The following is a 20,100-nucleotide window of genomic DNA, read 5'->3' as shown; positions in this document are numbered from 1 at the left end:
GGATCGTTGTTTGTTTATATGTGCACTGAAAATGACTGTTGACCAGTCAAGGGTCACCTGGGATAGGCACCAGCTTACACGCAACCCTAAAGAGGACAAGCGCTATAGAAAATGGATGGATTGATATTCATCAGTCTCTTCTATATAAATGTCTCTTACCTTTTCCATATCCTTTCATCCACATTCTATACAGTTTATCTTCACATTCATGTTTTTGGAGTGTGGGAGGAAGCCAGAGGACCCAGAGAATACCGACACAAGCACAGGAAGAACATGCAAATCCCACACAGGAAGGCCAAATGTCCATAAAAAGATTTTTAGGTTTCTAGGATCATTGTCCTAGTACTTAAAATATTTTTAATGAGGAAAAAAAAAAAAAAAAAACACACAACATAGTTTGGATTTAAGTTTATTACATCCAATACATTGTTTTGTTGAGCAATGACAACTAGGCCTTAAAAAAATCAAATAAAAAATACAGTACACTTGACATAAACATTGAAGCGTTGTAAAGCATACTATGGCATACGAGAATAACTTCCCTAAAATGTACATCTTTACAGGGTGTTTACAAAGTAGACGTTTGAAGAAAAGTGCAAAAAAAAAAAAGGTTCAATGTAGACCGATATTCCCCACCGGTGAAGCCAAGGACAAACGTGTACAATGAAACAAACAAAAAAACAACATACTTCATATTACTAACTTGTTTTTTTAATGCATCTGTCTTGATATGAACAGTAGACCATGATGTTGTGCTTTTTAACTTTACAATTGGAATTTGCGTAAAGCAGTGCATGATTTAAAGGAGAAAAAAAAAAGCTACCAATTCACAGTATTTGATTTGAATTTGGCGAATGAACACCCCCAAACATCAGAATAATCTTTTAATAAATACAATAGTCTTTCATTTACAACCTGTAATGGACCTGCCCTTGCATGAATAGTCATAAAAGCTCATAAGGATGCTTTGGAATAAATAAGATGGTTTGTGCAGTCTGTACTAAAGTTGCCGCTATATAAAACATACTGAGACAAACCTTTTATCAACACCTCCCTAAAACTGTGGATGTATAATCAGTAGCGTGATACATTTGTGTGAAAAACACTCACTTTCCATTGAAGTAAAACACCATGTACAATAGGGATGGACATTTGAATACATCGACTATGGGGAAAAATTGTCGCTCAATTAATCGATTCATTGTTAATTTAAAAAAATATATATATATATTCGTCATGGATGGACTCTGAATGTTCTTTGTATGCCAATGCGGTACTAAATATGCCTGAATGTAGTTTAACTTCCTATAGCTGACATCGTGTTGTCTTCTTCAGACAGAAGTGGTTGCAACCAAAGTTGTGCATTTAACTGATTGAAGACATTAATCCACAACATCGTCGACAGAATTCTCTCTCAATTATAATGCCCATCCCTATTTTACATTGCTGTAGTCTTTAAACCAACAATTCTCAATGCTAGCCATTATGGTCCCAGAATATAATTTGTAATTACAAAAAAAAAAATAATAATAATAATCCACATTGCGATGCAGACATATCATATACAACATGACTTTTGCTCACATGTTCAAAATAAATATGAAGCCTTAAGTTTCTTATTGATAATGAAAAATATGAGCAAGTTTGATTGTTTTCAAGCATAATAATTGGTGACAATGTTGGTGAAGAGACTAATAGGTTTGAGTTTTACATTTGTAATAGCCAACTTGTTATCCTGCCTTATTTGTGTTACAGTTATTGCTAAGATGTGCATGTGTGCAAAGAGACAATGTAGCCTGAATACAGCCATTCAGCAAACGTGAAACATTCTAAAGTGTGTTTAATGCCATGAGCACAATTTTAAACATTAGATGTGCAGGCTAGGTGCTGAAAATGCAGATTAAAATAATAGAGTTTGAAGAGGTTGGTCAGACAAGGTCCTCCAAAGATCATCAGATCTTGTCTGGTTTGGTCTCTGATGTGATCCTACCATTTATAAATCAATAACACCCATTTTTTTGTATTTGGATTACTTCATAAGAAGACCGGAAGTGCTAAGGCGGCTTGCAAGCATGAGTTAAAGCGCCATTGTTAACCCCTAACAACATATGTCTTTTACTTTGAAGCCTGTTACATAAAATATAGGTATTTACATATGTTAGAAAATATCTATTTTGGCTTATGTAGAACTTGTGCTATATTTGTGTTATGTTCCCTTTTGTTCATGGGGTAAACTGTTGGTAAACTGTTGGTAGTAGCAAGATCCCCTTTCGTTGTAATTTGCACGGATGTAGTATGTCGATATATATGCATTTAGCTTTCGGTTGTGAGGCCATGTTAAGCGAAGCTACTGGAGCTCAGACACTGGAACTTTTCCCTAAGAGACTGGACAATGTTGGGCTGGCTCTGCTGTGGTTCACTCCATAAGTATTTCTCCAGATGCTCACGTTCCAGAGATCTCAGCGTGTCGCTGGAGTGCACGGGCGTGCAGGGCAAACTCCGCGAATGGACGAGACCCCGGTTTTGGTAGGTAAATCCGGCCACCGAGCCGCCGCTCTGCCGCGCCGACCCGCCCTGGTCTGGTTCCACTTCGTCCTCCGAGCGGATCTCCACGTAGTCGTCATCGTCCTCGCCGTTGTCCTTAAAGTTGGCAAAGTAGTTCTGGGTGGCGGCGAGGATGCTCAGGGCCGAAGCTCGGTTCAGGACCACCACATGTTGGCCGTCGTGTAAGGTGAGGTCCGACTCTCCTTGGGTAGACCTCTCTGGGAGGCTACTCTGCCGACCGGCACGACCCAAACTGGGACCGTGGAGTCTTTCTGTGGATCCATCCACAGTAGATCCGTTACATTTGAGTCCTGACTGGTTGTTTTTCTCTGGCTGCTGGCTATTCAGAGAGCTGGCCGACTGACAGTTCCTAGATGGTGAGGATGGTGCGTTAAAGGAAGGATGTCTCTTGATGGTACTGTAGACGTGCTCTTCTTTCTCGCTCGGAGCCGATATGCAGGAGCTCCATCTCTGGGATGGCGGGCTGTTCGGTGAGGCCGGGGTGGTCTTAAGAGATGGGATGGAGCAGGAAGACGTGAGTCTGCGCTGAGGCGTGGAAGAGGCCCGCATATTGCGCAAGTCGCCGGCGGAACACATGAAGTTGGAGAGCTCGCCGTTGCTGTAGGTGGAGTGGAGCCATTCCTCCTCCAAGGAGGTCTCAGGCATGGACGGAGAAGAGGGAAGACCTGGATGAGTGTGGTGTGTACTCGTGGAAGAATCCTTGAACATGACTTGTTCGTAAAGCTGGGAATACTCAGCTATCCTTGCACCTGAAGACAGAATACACGATAATAAGACAGTTGAAGTTTCTTGGTCTTAGATAATATAGTTATTTGGGTACAAAACAGAAATGTGTTTCTTCAAATTTTTCCAATCTGACTCATTTGACTGAAAATGTATTATGTTGTATAATACTCTTCCACTTCTCCCTCACTGTTGGTGACAATATTACAGTAGTCCAACCATATTCGCAGCAGGACTTTTCAAATAGCAAAAAAAAAAAACCTGTCCCCCCAAAAACATGTTTGTATTTGCCTGTATTAATAGCTTAAACATTAAATATACCACAAGCTAGGATTGCAAAACAGTTGAATATCATTTGTAACTTATCTTACAACAGTACCCTAAACAAATAAGTGGTCTACAGATGATTTGATTTCGCTTTTTAATAACCATTTAGCAGAGTAAAAACATACTCATGCGGCGAAGACTCTCCTTAACTTCCGCCAATAACACAGGATACACTTAGCTCCTCCCCAACACACAAAGCTTGTCTCTCCTTGGGACCAATTCCTATATCAACAGGGCTTTGGCGGCATCTTACGGCCTTTCAGAAAGAGTACAATACTGATGGGGTGTTTTTCAGAAAACAGCTGTGGATAGGTTTCACAGGAAAAAAAAACTTGAATTGATGAATTTTTGAATGGTGAATTCTGAATATACGGGGGATTACTGTATATACAGTATGTAGTCAAGTGGAAGATTTTATTTTACTGCATCTACATTTGCAGGACCTGTTGGTTGCCAGCCCTACATAGCCTTGATGCAAACCGACCGTAACAAATAGACATGGAAAATAATCTGCTTTTTAATGACTTCTTCCTTGGCCAATGTGCCAACCCTCCAGAAAGTTTTGTAACTATCCAACCCACAAACAGTGATGAAAATATAACCTCCTGCCTCACATGCTTTATGGTTTGCAGAGGTCACAAGACACTAATTGAGGTAATTAAAGGTTTTGTGTTACCTATAGCAGCTCCCCCCTGTTTCTTTTCCTCCAGGATGGCCGCCAGGTCTTTCTGCCTTCGGTCAGCTCTTGCCCGACTGCAGGAGTCTCCAGGATCCATGCTCCTCATGCGCAGCAGCTGGTTGGCTTTCTTTATCTTTTGGCTATACTGTCGCGCCATCAAAAAGACACGACTCTTGGTTTTGTCCATAAGTTCCAGGGGGAAGTCTACTGACTCGCCCAGCAGGAGAGAGGAAGAAGCCAGCGACGAGTCCAGGCCTGGAAGTTGCCCCGGGAACAAACTATGGATATCCTTGATGAGATTCTCTCTCTGAGGAGGGATTCTTGGAGGAAGTTCAACCAGATCATCGTCCTCTAGCCGGAAACTACCGCTGCTGAGACGGGCCAGTCTGTTACGCATGCTCTTCACTGTGCCCGGTGGAGGCTCTGGCACAACTGGAAGGGGTTGCAAAGTGGGAACAGGACTTGGACTTTCGTCTTCAGTGGTTCTATCACTTTGAAGGTCAGGGAAGTTGATGACCGGGATGTTGAAGGATTGCGATGAGCGCACAGGAGGGTGTTTAGGTTGATGTCCAGGCGGACTCTTAGACGGATGACTGGGTTCAGGAGGCTTTTTTGTGGGACTGCCTTTGACTGAGGATGACCGCTTGGCTGATTCACTGGCACTAACTGGGAAGGCAGCAGGCAGCCGGTCCGCTTTCTTCTCATTATCCCTGATGTAATTCTCCAAGTCATTCCAGAGTTCATCTACATGCTCTGACATTTTATCTCCTTTCTGTGACTGCTGCGAGGCCAACGAAGCAGATGACGAGGAGTACTCTGGCTCTGAGGAACGCTGGACAGCGTGGAGGGCGTCTCCAAAGTGAAGGCTCTCCTGTGAGACAAACTCTTTAAAGCTTCCAGTTAAGTCTTGCTCAGATGCCATTAGAATGTCTCTCTGGGGATCTGCCTTATTACCTACATTGATTCCCTGTACATCTATCGCTGGACGATCCAGAAAACAAATGGTGTCATAGATGTTCTCCTCTACTATCTGGAGCTCTGGAGTCTCTGCTGGTCTTCCTTCCTGGGTGGGGAACTGTTTGTGTTCACTGGCACCACCGTCTAATTTAATGATAGTCTCTGAAATGCCTGAGACATCTGGAACATTCGATGCCCTAGCTGCTTGGCTCCAGGAACCCTGTGCATCGGAAGACGGTTCTTTCCGTGACTGGCATTCATCCGAATCTCTTCTGATCAGGCCCATTCTCTTGAGGTCTTCATAGCTAATGTTGTCATACACATTTTCAATGTCATCCATTGTCAGCTGCTCGGCTGAGGAGGATCCTGATATTTCATTGCTGGAGGACTCTGTATGAATTACTTCCAGGTTATGACCGGCCTGGTCGTCATCTGGACTTTTCCGAGCCTCTGTGGCATTCTCGCCTACACTGCTCGCCCTTCGCAAAACCCTGCTGTCGACGGATGGAGGTTCAACCTGTACGGAGGGAAGCTGATCCACATGCCAGCTGCAAGGCCGTGCCGTCCTCGGAGATGAGGGGGCCTCTGATCTCTCTGAGGGCAACTCCGGTTCTGGTCCGCTTGGCTCTGTAGGAACAAACATCTGGTAGATATCCTCTTCATCGTCATCGGGCTGCATGGTTCGCTGTCTGGTGGGGAACATGGCCCTGCGAGCGCGGTGGTCTGCCCAGATGTTTCGAACAGAATGATTACTATCTGTCACAACTACGGATGGGATTGGGGACTCTGGAGGTTCCTCTGTCACGCGAGGGGTCCTGCGGAGTGGCGGGTGGTGACTTCCGTCCCTTACAAGGGATTCTCTGGCTCTCTGAATGGAGGGACGGAAAGATTTAGTCAAACATCCCAATGAAGGGGCTAGACCGTTTTTGAATAGTACCATACCTGAAGATCTGAAGAGCTCATGTTGAAGGTTTTCCACTGTTCTATACTGTCCACGGACGCTTGAGGGTTCAGCCTCTTCCGACTGCTTTTGCCAGGGACTCGCAACCTCTTCCCACCACCCTGAAAGCAGAGACACAAAATTTAGTATCAGGTCCCAAAAATGCCAGCTGGAGTCAAAATCGATGGAATACAGGTTGACTTGTCTACGGCCCCAAGCAGAACAGTTCTATCCAGTTCGGAATGGTACGTATTCTTTTGTGTTTAACCAATCCATACTTTTTGGCACCTTTTTGTTGCTCATTTCCATGTTAGAATGGAATGGTAAGATGACAAAAAATACAATTTAAACAAAATATGGAGATAATGTAGAGGACTTTTAGCCACTTGCGTCACAGTGACCAATGTTTCTGCAATGATGTCACATTAGATCACCATCCTGCCTACAGCCTACCAGAGTGGAAATAATCAAATCAGGATTTACTAATCCAACATGGCAAACCCGACTGAATAGTACCAGTTGGTGTCTTTTGATATGTTAAACTTACCAGGCCGCTATCATCCTCGTCATCAGCATCTTGCTGGTGCGGCTCCTCCCCATCCTCTCGATCGCTGTGGTCGTAGTGGTCACCGGGGTCCAAAGACTCCTGTGATTGGTTGATGAGACTGCGGCTGCGGCCTATTGTGCCCAGAGCCAGCTGGGACACCGGAGAGAGCAGGGTTGCGCCCAAACTTGTTCGCTAGGGTGAAGGAAATTAAAAGGGTTATGCAAGCATCATTGCGTGCGTGCGATCTTATGTTACTTAACTTTAACCCTTTATAAGAAACTTGGACAATTTTAACCCCAGACAATTGAAGAACATTATGTATTTCTTACTTTTTTTTTTTTTAAATCGACTTAAAATGTAGTGACATCCAATTTGCAAACAAACTAACAGTAAGTTACCAAATTTGGTTCCTTACCCAGTATAGGTGTAAACTATGTATCAACTTTGTTTATGACCAACCTTTTCTCCGTCGCTGTTGGCAGCATTTTGCTTGGCATTCTTCAGTAATTTTGACAGCGGTTCTGGGGAGACACATTTTTAATTAATATTTTTTTTCTATAAGGGTCAATGATGCAAAATTTGTTGAAAGCAATTATCACCTTTTCTGCGTCCTCTGCGAGGGTTGGGGCAGTCTTTGGTCTGCGGTGAATCCTTCTTGTCACCATCAGGGCTATAGTGAAATCCAGGATGGTCTGGAAAAAAAACATATCGGACATAAATTTACAAAATATCACTTGACAAATGAATAAGACATGAAAAGCTATATTTATCTTTGAATCAACTTTCAATATTGTGGCACTTACGCATTGCATCCATCTCCAGGATTGCTTGTTTGGCCTACAAAAGGGTGAAATTCCACATTAACCTTGGACACTAGGTGGCTTTAAAATCACAACCTTGATAAAACCTTAGCAGACATTTGAAAGAACGTCACGAGCGGAATCTTGAAAAGTAAATGTATTACGCTGCATTGGAAATGAATGACTGCTTGATTTCTGCGTGTAGCAGGAGGAAAGACGCGGGATAGGGTCATTGCAGAAAGTTTGCAACTTCTGAACAAAAGGGAAGCCATCCGCAGACAAGCGGTCTTTCCTCACCTTGGCAGGGATTTTGGCAGGGTGATTTTCAAGTATGAGTCTCTTGAGGTGTAAGATCCACATGCGCTTATCTTGCTGGGACTTGGCCTGCGGGCAGCGTCAAGCATCACAGAGAAGATAAATGACAGATGAGATATGTTTGGGATCAAGCCCGAAAAAAAAATTGAACACTGCTTTCTTCCACAATACAGATTGACATTTCTAGTTTTTGTTCAAAACAGGAGTTATGCAACAAAAAAGGCCACTATTAGCGTCAAAGGACATGTCTATGCAAAACGCTGTCCCACTTGGATTGTTTAGTCGATTGTAAAAGTTTAACACAACATTTAAAGTACACCCACAATCTTCATGACCTGTTATTGCCATGTCTGCACTTTTGCAATGTTGTGGTACCTGGACTGTGTGCTGTAGTTTGGGATTCTTGTAGTGAAACACGCTGAAACTCAGTTGCTCTTTAGGGATGACTTCCACAAGCATTAGGTTGCAGCACTGCAATTAAGACATCAGTTTAAACATACCATCATCACAAAAACATTACCTAAAGAGACGGCGACTGACCAGGATGTGAGCTTTGTACGTGAAGGTTTCTTCTCGTTTCTTGGTGATAAGCAGGAGCTTGTCGAATAGGAAGAGCGTTCTCTCGTTCTTGGCTCGCTGCAGACGAAACGTTCCTTCGAGGACCAGCTCGCCGTAGCCGATCAGATCAGGGCCTTTCCAGTTAGTCAGCAAGCTCTGGATTTCCTGCAGTGGCAGGAGATAAACTCAGTGTGAGCACAGGCCGAGTATCACTAAACTCTGGGTTGGTTATGTTATGTCTGTCTACATGGATTTGTTGATTGTTATTGTTTATATCATAGTTGTGTCCTGGTTGTAACCTGCCTCTCGCCTAAAGTCAGCTGGCTACAGCTTACACACAACCCTAATGAGAAAAAGCGCTATAGAAAATGAATGAATGAATGAATGAAAATCAAGCATAAAACTGGAAATCCACAGTTATAGATGACCGCAGTGTAGCCCATCAAACATCCTTCAATTGTTTAGAATGCTGCACGCTATGCTATGTATAGCTACTAGTAAAACTCTCCAACAAAATAATCAGGTTCCAGTAACAAGGTAAAAAAAAAGTAAGTACAACTCAATCAAAATTAAAGAAAGATACAACACTTGAATGGAACACAAATAAAAGTTTGACCTGGACACTGGATGGGCAACTATGAATCCAATGTACAGTGGGCAAGACTAAACGCAACAAATTTGAGAAAATTCATGTGATTGCAAGGACTGTAATTTGCCCCAAAAGCGTTCTAGAAACCCCGCACACATTCCTGAATTCATTTGACCATTCTGGCCTCCAGCTGATAGAAGAAACAAGCTGCCCTTTTATGTGCTCTCCTTATGCAAGGCCATCATTAGTCCAGTGGAAAACTGTGACTTGCATAAGACGTGGGGAGGATCAGAGCCTTGGCTCTGTCCAACCCACAGTTCACATCATTTAGCAGAACAAAAACAATAATAATAATTGGCTCATTGAAAAGACTGGAATCGGGTATGTGATTGTAGTGATGAAAGTGTGTTGGTTACACATGATTTGAATTGTTTTAACTGTCAGGAAGGATGTTTGTTTACGATACCTGCAGCCTAACAGCATGCTCGTGCTTCCTCTTCATGTCGTTGATGTGCCAAGCCACTCTCTGCATGGTGTCTATGGCTTCCTGCACAACCTCATACGTTTCTGTGTCCTTCTCCATATGGTTGGCTATCTCCTGCAAACACAGATATCGCCCAAGTGAGTAGTTGCATTTTCTTTTCTCCTCAGTATGCTTGCCCAAAAAAACCCACATTCAAACATATGTAACTATTCATCCATTTGTCTGCTAGTGCACTTTGTTACATCCTCTTCTATTTAAAGCGTGGCATACACCCACGGGAACGTTCACACCGAGTGCCATATGTCTCAACATTTGGTGATAGAAGGAGCCCAATCAAAAACCCTGCTTTTAAAGGAAACAGACTGATTTTGTGCCATGCGTGTGTGGCCATGCGCAAATATGTTTTAACCGTTAAGGAGAAACTCGAGATGCCGCACGGACGTACGTGAAGCAGCAGATGGTACTTGAGGATCCTCTGCACCGGCTTCAGCAGGTAGGAGCCCAGAGGCAAGGAGTGGCACAGAGATTCCTGGCGCTCGCGGAAAAACTTGGCCAACGCCTTGTTCCTCATGCACTCGGTGAGGACAGCCACCGACCTACCAAGTCAAAACACAGTTGTTATGGAGGCAACTAATAATTTGACAGTATAGATAAGTGTACAGAACGTCCTGAGTCTTAGCGGGCTGATAACCCATCATGTCTAATATGCTGCACTATATGACTACTACTGTAATGTACTGTAATTGCAATTGGGTGTATGCATATGTGCAAATAAATCGTAATTGTAAAACAAAATACTAAACATTTATTGACTGAGCAGTCAGGACAAGTCGTAGTGTGGAGGGAAACACTTCTACGGGTGATGATTGACATGTGGACTGACCAATGACGATTGAGTGACAAGAGCTTCCAATCATTTATGTGGCATGTACTAACTGACAAATGAAAATTAAAAGTGGTCAATTACTGGCGGCGTGTGCAATGATTGTCATGTAACTGATACAAGGACAGGTCACTTGATGTGTGTTTGTGCATACAGGGCTAAACTGAAAGACTCTTCTGAGTGGTCGAAAACGTCATTCTGTTTGAGTGCATGCATTTCTGCATGTCTAAATACCATCGGAGATCCGTACAGTCTCCACATTGTTCTTGGAGGAAACCCGACCTTGGATGCCGGCGTGACCTCGATACATCTGCAGCCGCTCCATGCGTGTGTGTGTGTGTGTGTGTGTGTTCAAGCGCGTGAGTGACCGTCTCCCATACGTTTGTGTGTGCTTATCCTGTCTGACCTAAACTAGGGTCACCAGCTGTGGTGTGGACATGGGGAAAGGCACATGTCCAAAAATCTGACAGTAGCCCCTTCACACCCAAGCACACAATGAGACATAATAAGCCTGTTAATTGTTCATGAGTATTATCATAAACCATGGAGAGAAATTGTAGTTTGAGGGCAAGGGTGTGTTCATAGTGTATCTTGGCAGCCTCACGTTTCAAACTAAGCCATCACACACTGTCACATTACTCCATACAGATGTCCCTTAGGACCACCCACCCAGAGAAGAATAAAACATTAGAAGTAGGTCTGATAAAATAATAATACCCCATCTGTCAGCAACATGCGCCATAAGTCTGTCAATAAGCAGTGAATGAAAGAATAAGAATACAAAAAATAAAAAAAAGGAGGGAGGGAGGGCAGGACAACGACCCCTGAGGCACAACTGCAAGCAGACAATTTGACTCCTTAGCGAGAAGCTAACACATTGATGGGCATACACAGCGGAGTTATATGAGACTCTGGGAAGAAACATGGAGATGTGATCAGAGCGACAATGACAACAGGATAAGGCTGTTGTACTGTAGAAAGAATTAGAAATACACAGTGCAACCTCAGAAGTAAAAAGCGTCATCGTACAAGAAGTCACATGAGACCTCAGCGGAGTGACTACAAACAACATTTGATGTGTGTCCTGGGATGAATTGTATTATGTACTGTACTGTATTAAGTCAGATTATAGCCTTACCTTGGGTAATTGGTGCAGTACTGGGTGTATATGTGGAATTCTTCACTCTGAAATTAAAAAAGGGTAAATTAGATGACAAACTTAAGTCACAGGAAACATAAACGTGGCTTGGTTTTACTTAAATGGAGACTTACTAGTAAAATAATTTCAGTTTGGTTTATCTGCCCGTCTCAGTAATTTTACTCATCAGCCTGTACTTAAAATATGAGTGAGGCACTTCATGCACAAAATGCTGACGGTACAACGGCGTAGTTGAGACAAATACATAACTGTCGTATAGTTTGAAGTTCTTTTAAGTCAACCCTGAGTGCTGGGATTAAATACACCCCCAGTGAGCCACGCCGCCGCCTTAATTGAGACCTTTCTCGATCGTATGCCGCCTGTGTGAACATCAAACATATGTGAGGCAGCGCGACTTCATCGAAAAGCTGCCTCAAGTTTTCCTGGCAACTCTTCTGCATATCACGTGACCACTTTTGGTATTTCAAATGTATGCCTGGATGGTTGTGCTTTCGTCACGGTGTGGTTATTGGGATTAAGACAAAAAGGACTGAACTGCTCCTATACGACAGTAAAACAATCTGTGGGTACCCCGATGAAAGTAAATAAATAAGTACAGTATGCTAAACTGTCATGACAGTTTTGCCTTGCTATAACTTGAATTGACTAGTTTTGATGTCTGATATGTCAATGTGGATCTTTTCATTTCTTTCAGTGATTAATACATGATTTTTTTCATGACAAAATCATACGCAGGAGGTGGGTGTCTATGAAAATGTACAATTTGCAGCTGTTCAGCCATGAAGGAGGTTTGCCAAAGTTTCCTAAGGCCTTGTCTCCTCATCCGGCTCCCTTGCAGCCCTGAAGATGAACCCCCCGCTGTTGCATAACACGGCGGGGGGGGGGGGGGGGGGGGGGGGTGTCGATCTGAGATCTATTCATGTCCATAAACACTGAGAGGGGGCTACAGGATACTGACAGATAACAGGAAGCGACATCATAAACATGCAAGGAAGATGATCAGATATCACTATATCCAAGCAGACCGCATTGTGGACTTACGTATACAGGACGCCGAGACTTTTTATTTTTGTCTCCGTAGGGAACTGTACATTGATTTTAAGGAGCTCAAGCTAATAATTCAACGGAACACAGCCTGAGGTGCTCCATGGGAAAAGGACCTAAATTGAAGAGCAGAGGTCTCCTCCTAGTCTCCAGTAGTCTGCTACCACAGACCAGGCCTAAACACAACCAGATGTGTTTGCCATCCATTTTTTTTTGTTTTTTTGATGGTATACACACACAGCGCTAATACACACTTGCTGAACTTTAGGACATAGACCACAGGACATATAAATGTTTGGATAGAGTACTAATTTGTGTGGCACATGTATTTTTTTTACACATTTATATCTTTATTTATTATTATTTATCATCATCAAAGCAAAACAATCACGAACTAAGCGCATATATTTCAAATATAACCCCTAAAAAGTAAAAAATAATATGGATGAAATTTTTTTTTTTTTAAATGTTATCATGACAAGAATGGAGAGTGAACGGCAAGAGTTAGTCATCATGTAATTGTGTGGCAAGCTCCTCAGTCGCGTGACTTACAAACACGGGGAGATTTATCGTTATCCTGGCTACTAAACTTGATTTGTTTCCTTCAAATACAAAGTTATAGCTCGGTCACATTGCCGGTAATTGTAAATGTATTTTTTTTTTCTGTGCAACTAACAGTAAGGTTAACATTCTAAATTTTCAGCTATTTTAGACACAAGATAGCTTTTGAAATTATGCGCGTCATCTTTAAGAATAACTGTTGCACACCTATTCTTACTGGTATAATAGTACCAAATAATAATACCAAAAAGCTAAATAAATGTAAACTTGGAAACCAAGTCCAGAAATTTGACTGAAATTACACGATCTTTAAAAAAAAAAAAATAATAATAAAAATTTCCATAGGCACAAGTGATACACTTAAAAAAAAAAAAATAAATCATCATCCAATTTCAGAGCATTTAAAGTACAGCAAGGAATAATAGATAGATAATAGACAATCAATTAAGCCAGTAAAAATAACATTTGTACAAGCCTGGTGCACAATACTGAACGTTAGCACCAGTGCATGAATAAACACAAGGTGTCCTGGCTGGTCCATTCGCTCACTTAAAAAAAAAAAAAAAAAAAAAAAAAAAAAAAAAAAAAAAATAGCCATAGCAACATCCAAACACTATTTTTTCCAAAAAAACAACAACAAAAAAAAAAACATTACACAACTTTCCAAAAGAAATAAATCATGAATTATCCAATTTCAGAGCATTTAGTGTAAAGGAAGCAATAACGGACAAATGAAGACATGATCATCCAGTAAACATAACATTACAACAAACACTAACATCCAAATGCTTTTTGAAATTGTTATTCTAAGGGCAAGTGATAGCTTACTGTTACGTTAAGCTAATTTTCTTGGCACACACTTATCTCAACTTTGAAGCCTTAGTCATGATAAGATTAGATCTGCTTCATACGATTGCACAAGAGCAATTTCTAAATAGATCTTGTGGTGGGATGAAATTGTTTTAGAAAGTCTTATAAATGACTAAAGACTAAACCACGGTAGATGCTGTATATAGAGAAAGTAGCCGGACGTGTGTTTCGGGGAATGCAAACTCAGTTGTGTGGGCGCATTGCTTTGTTTACGCTTCTGGTGGAAGTGGTGCTGTGAGCCCGCAGAAAAACGAGCCCCTGACAACAATAGCTGAGGCGTTTGCGGACCGAGTCGGTGACGAAAAGGGAAGAGCTTGTTGCTTCAGCCACGGTCAAATTGGTGGCATTGCGGCGGCTGGAGTTTTTAACGGCGCGTTTCAGCGGAAATGCGGCATCACTTAATCCGTTGAGATCCGGTGATCTTTTTAAGGGAAACAGTTGGAAGAGGCATAAATGCAAGAAAGACGTAAACAAAAACAACAGAGTTTCTGAGTCCAAAACACACATTTGGACAGTCCTTCAAATTCCTCTGGATTTTTTTTTCTAAATACTGACTATACAGTATTCAAATTTGAGTCACAGAAATAACTTGAACATAAATTCTCTGTACTTCATGATCTGTCCACAGTTGACGTGTGTGCGAGCACATGTCAAACGCAGGTGTTGGAACAGGTTGCAACAAGCAAGGGGCTTTAACAGTGTGCATGTTAGGAAAAAGTCTGTCTGGAGGTGGAGAAGGTGATCAAACAAACTAGAGCTTGAAGAGGACTCAGTAGACATAAACCAAGGCTTAATGCTGACACACATTGCAAAACCCCATAGACAGGCTAACGAATAGCATCTATGTGGCGGTGTTAAAACACTTTAAACGGCTAGCTGAACGCAAACGGTGCATTAAAACATGTAGTCGGAAAATATAACAACGCTCACAGTCACAGGCATATATTCTTTATCCTCTGTGAGAGAAAAAAATAAGACTACAACAGCTTGCTGAGTCTATCAGTTTGATTTAAAAATCAAATGTGGCTTTTTCGAGTGTAGTTTTGGCATAATCCATCCCATAAACAAACACAAATTATAAAAACATACACACACAATCCTTATTACCTTTGATACGAAACATTCAGCGATTGCCACGGGGTCCGCGTTGCACTTTTCCAGGTCGTGAAGCAAATCCCTGAAAACAGAATACATATTTGTCTGCCATGTTCCCATATCACACAAACACATGTATTTAATCAAACAAACAATGCTTTGGTTTTGTTGTTTCTGACTATTGTACTTGACTTCACAAGTCACACCCGGAAAGAGAAATTAGGGCTAAGGGCAGCTGCCTTTGAGAAACTTCCTTGAATTCAAAACTACAGCTCCTGTGTGTGCACACACAACAATCCTCTGGTGGAAAAGGGCCGCTGGTAAAGTTATTGTTTCCTGACTAAAGCATGAGGTCACAGCTTTAAACTGCTTTTAAGCTTCCCTTAACTGGCCCATTTCTTTTCTCTCTCCTTTTTTTTTTTTGCCGCAGGACAGCTGATAAATGACTGGGTGGCAAAAAAAAAAAAAAAAAAAAAAGATAGCATGTTTCTGTCCAGACCACCATGATCCTCAACTATCCTTCAAACCACACACACACACACAAAAAACAAAACAAAAAAAACAGTTTAGAGCACTGTCACAGGGGCAAAAATGCAGACAGGGACTGACTACACACACACACACGCGCGCACACACACACACACACACACACACACACACCGGACTGTCACGATTCCCAGAAATCAGCATGTCGCTCAGCTCAGTTTCACGATTAGTAACCTCTATTGTTAATAGACGGACGGGGATTTATTTATTTATTTTTTTGCTTTCCTTTGGGTAGAGCTATCAAACAGTAAGGGGGCGGATATTTGATCCAAGTTTGTGACATCAAATCCCCAAAATATAATTGAGCCTCCTAAGATTTAAGCTTTTGAATAAACTTGAACCTGATGAATAAAAGTGAGTACAATCTTTCAAGAGGCAATACTGATATGGAATATGGGGACCTTTGGCTTAATATTGCATGAGCCCTTACAGTAATACAATCAAGTTGACAGTGTTGCGTGATGGAATATGGGGACCTTTGGCTTAATATTGCATGAGCCCTTACAGTAATACAATCAAGTTGACAGTGTTGCGTGATGTATGAAAGCGCTTGTATGGTGTTATCAAATACATTACACGGACTCAAGTATTGACAGGAGGTTATTACGCAGACAGGAAAAGAATATGAAACAAAATACGCAGACACCTGGAGTAAGAGACCTTTAATTTGATATTTTACATCAAACATTGAAAATACAAGTGGATTCTAGATGGACAGCGTTTCTGTAAAAAGCCGTACCTGTTGAAGTGGTAGATGTCCCGGATGTTGCCAAACAGAGAGCCTCTATCCTCGGTGCTCAAACCGAGCCGAGCCTGGTTGCTGATACTGTCCAAGTAGTCCTGCAGAGTGGAAAAGGAACCGTTAAGGAGATGATTTTGGAGCAATAAAATGTTCTTTTATCCATTTCCTGTACTCATTATATTATTGAGGGTCACAGCAGGAGCCTATCACGGCTTTCAATGTCAGTTGAGTGTACGTTGTGAACCACAACACTACCAAAGGCCTTAAAGTTTCCTCACCTTGATAAATGTCTTCAATCATTACTTTGACTCGCTCTGCTTTTAAAAACATCAGGAATTCCTTCCAGTCACTTTAGAATCTGAATTATGCAATGTCACCTGATTCCTACTCTATAAATTCATGCAATAAAAGTTCTCATCTTCGGAGTTAATCATCCACTTGTCCCAGATTCATACTTAGTCGAGCCTTTGCACTCACTTCAACCTTAAGCAGTCTTTATTTTTGAAAAGGCAGTACTCACAAAACGTTGGGGATATTCGGCTTTTGGAGGAAGTTTAAGAATGAACCTACAATGAACTAACCTGTAAAGGTGATCTTAATTTGACCTTCGCTAAACTTTTGAAAGCATGACCAACCGTTTTTTTGTGAGTAGTGTATATTGAAATGAAATTTACCCCAAATACAGATGATCAGGAAGATAAAAGTTCAAAAACTCAGATGCTTTTCATGTCGCTCTGTGCGATTCGACATCAGCTTCAGACACAGTGAAAGGTGGAAAAATACAAATGGGAAATCAACGGTTATAGCTATCCCAGGGCAGCCGCAATTTATTTATTTGTTTGTTTCATTTCACATCCCAGCCCATATTTTGCCATTACGCCTTATATGCCATCTTTCCCTCCGCAACCTGTAATTAAAGTCACTAAAAATAAAGTCCATAAAAATCTGAATCTGACAGGCGCCGCTTCTTTTGGGCACATAGGCTCTTGCTCCACTTTCTTTCAATGACAGATGACTTTTAGCACTGATGGTATCTGTTGCTACAAGCAACTTAAGTAAAACCAAAAAATGCAAATAAAAATTTCTTAACCTGCCAATAATTATCATAACAGTGTGCCTTGAAATAAACTGTGATCATTTGAGTGTGCAGTAAAGTTTGTACAAGCACTGCCCGTAGGAATTTTATGGTAACTCGCGCGCTAACCACCAACGCTACAACAGCAAGCGATGCTAGCAGCTCGAGAACCTAACATTATTTTGCATTAGACTTTGAACCTTGGGTGGAAATGTTGGTTATAATATCATATCTTGCAAGAAATGTGATTTTAGCATGAAGCACAGTTTGTATAAGCACTGCTCAACTTAACCGCTCAGCTCAACTTAAACAGTAGCTTTAGCACAGATGCTAAACACTAATGACTAATTTCCAAACTAAAAGAGAAAACCCTGAAAATGCCGATTTTTGTTTCTTAAGGTTTATGTGAGTCAAGTCAGGGTGTTCATGTTAAGATTTCGTTGCCTATCATAAGTTATTCGTAAGGCAATGCTTTATTAGTCGCGGGGTCACGGATGTGACCCGGCTTGACCCACTCACTCACCGAGTTCACCTCCAGGCTGACTGAGCTTAAAAATGGGCAGCTCAAATGCACACACCTCTCTGAAGGTACACTCCCTGCTAAGCATCACACGCAACATGTACTAACTTGATACACTCCGGTGTTAACCATTAACCTCCTCAAGTGCGCGCTCGTTTCCAACCCAAACACTTTACTCTGCACTGTAGTAGGAAGTCATTACTCTTTATTCCCAGTGTAAACATCCACATTTTCATAGTTTGAAAATGTCACAGGTGACTTCCACATTTCAACTTCAAAAGGCCTCCAAGGTGTGCAAAAAACAAAACAAAAAAAACTACAGTTTGTTTGGAGATGACTGACGCAATTACACCTACGCTTATTGGGCAAGTTTGCTGACTCGCCAAAATTAAGCCCTGCTTTTTACATTGCTTTATTCACTGCCTGTCAAAGTAAAACGTTTTTTAGTGTTCTGTGTGGCATACATGTAATGGAGGGATAAAGGTGACTCAGCAATTGCCCAGCATAACAGCACATATGCATATTTGTCAATGAAATTGTCAAAAACGTATTTTATAGCTTGTAGCCGGGGCATATGGCATATGTGTGAAAGGTAAAGTGGGAGTTGTGTGTGTGTGTGTGTGTGTGTGTGTGTTTTTGGGGGGGGGGGGGTTAAGTTTACAACCAACAATCCAGCACCGCTGCCTGTTGTGTTGAAAGCACTTGTCACTGTCTGAAAAATACCTCAACCGACACAGATCAAATGCATAATTCTTGTGGAAACTGTGTGATAAGGGCTTAAATCTAAAAGGTACACATTACAGTTCGCTCGCGGGAAGGGTATAACTTAGCTATGACCACCGCACCCCTGCTGAGAGAGCTGAGCCCATGGAAGTCTGGGTAAATATTTGTCTTAAGCCTCTCACACCCTCTTCGCTTACAGGAAGCAGCATGGATTCAGGGATTATGGAAGAGGGGGTTGCAATAATGCAGGCTTCGGTGGATGTTAGTGTTGCTACTGATACAATCGGCCCTCACGAGAACTGTCATTAAAGAGGCAAGGAAAGCCTGAATGCACGTATGTTCTTACGTCCCGCTGAAGAATCGACTGTCATCTAAAGTGCTAGTCCAAGGCTGGGTGGTCCGTTAATATAGACTGGCGGTGGTCTACGGGCAGTAGAGGGTGATTAAGTGCAGCTCTTAAGCCCTCTTTCGTGTTTTCTTAACCTGCTGTGGACACCCTTATCTCAGAGCTAAATCCCGCTTCCTAGTCTCCTGTCAAGCTGTCCCTTTTCCTCACCTCTGCATCCGAAAAGGACAGGGGGAAGGAAGAAGGAGCATGAGAAGGCGGGACATCAATCAGAAGTGTCACGCCTCAACTTCATTGCCTCTACTCATCCTGTCTAGATAGACGGTTCCTGTTTTGATTTTGAGAACAGGCAATTTATTGAACTGTCTATAAAACTGGACATTCTCTGTGTGAATCAAGGCAGTTTCATGTCCAGTTGTAAGAGGGCCAACTCTTTTTAAAATCAAACTGATCTTGTTGGACATCATTTGTTGTTTCCGGGGAGAAGCAATTGACAGATTCCCACCACTTGACTGACGATCAGATGAAGGTCTGAGATCCCATGGTAATGATTTCAAAAAGTCAGTTTGTTCACAGCATGCATAAATCATACTGTCAAGGGCGTTGAGGTGTGCCACTTGCTCCAGTCACACTGCCCATCAATGCTGGCTTGCTGTTCTGTGTGAAAAGGTACCAGTGCAGAAACGGAGGTCTAAGTCGATTGTCGAATTTCAAGATATCAGGAATCTGAGTGTGGCAATTAAAACCCATGACTCACTTCTACTGGGCTGTTGTGTTGTCCAGAGGTTGATGCATCTTCTTGATGTGTTTGACACTTGGTAACAACCAAATGTTCATTGTGACCACTCAACCCGTGGCACTCAGTTTGTACAATGCAGGTCATTATAATCATTAGCGTTGACATTTCGTTGCAGTCCAAGTTGGTATTAGAAAATAATACTTTTGAAATGGCCCCTTGAATGCCCAGCTTTATAGAAACATACATCCAGTATACAGACACAAACCGGTGTTGGCCAGAGAATGAAGGGGTCCATGGAGATATGGACAAGAGC

General features: G+C 42.0%; 1 protein-coding gene across 2 annotated transcripts in view; it reads right to left on the bottom strand.

Annotated features, from left to right (window-relative positions):
• Positions 1–393: 393 nt before the first annotated feature.
• LOC133468349 (pleckstrin homology domain-containing family G member 1) overlaps positions 394–20,100 on the bottom strand; it is a 37,830-nt gene continuing 18,123 nt past the window's right edge. For both annotated transcript variants that reach the window (XM_061754159.1, XM_061754158.1), the window contains exons 3-17: positions 16,382–16,482; positions 15,109–15,178; positions 11,506–11,552; positions 9,930–10,080; positions 9,467–9,598; positions 8,394–8,576; positions 8,229–8,324; positions 7,836–7,922; positions 7,542–7,575; positions 7,338–7,430; positions 7,198–7,259; positions 6,739–6,930; positions 6,194–6,313; positions 4,292–6,119; positions 394–3,314 (exon numbers count right to left, since the gene is read on the bottom strand). In XM_061754159.1, the coding sequence (XP_061610143.1) occupies positions 2,338–3,314; positions 4,292–6,119; positions 6,194–6,313; positions 6,739–6,930; positions 7,198–7,259; positions 7,338–7,430; positions 7,542–7,575; positions 7,836–7,922; positions 8,229–8,324; positions 8,394–8,576; positions 9,467–9,598; positions 9,930–10,080; positions 11,506–11,552; positions 15,109–15,178; positions 16,382–16,482 (4,173 nt within the window). In that variant the 3' untranslated portion in view covers positions 394–2,337. The remainder of the gene's footprint in view (positions 3,315–4,291; positions 6,120–6,193; positions 6,314–6,738; positions 6,931–7,197; positions 7,260–7,337; positions 7,431–7,541; positions 7,576–7,835; positions 7,923–8,228; positions 8,325–8,393; positions 8,577–9,466; positions 9,599–9,929; positions 10,081–11,505; positions 11,553–15,108; positions 15,179–16,381; positions 16,483–20,100) is intronic.

This window comes from Phyllopteryx taeniolatus, chromosome 18 (genome assembly GCF_024500385.1).
Source record: "Phyllopteryx taeniolatus isolate TA_2022b chromosome 18, UOR_Ptae_1.2, whole genome shotgun sequence".
NCBI classification, from domain to species: domain Eukaryota; kingdom Metazoa; phylum Chordata; class Actinopteri; order Syngnathiformes; family Syngnathidae; genus Phyllopteryx; species Phyllopteryx taeniolatus.
This window is presented reverse-complemented; position numbering and strand designations above follow the sequence as displayed.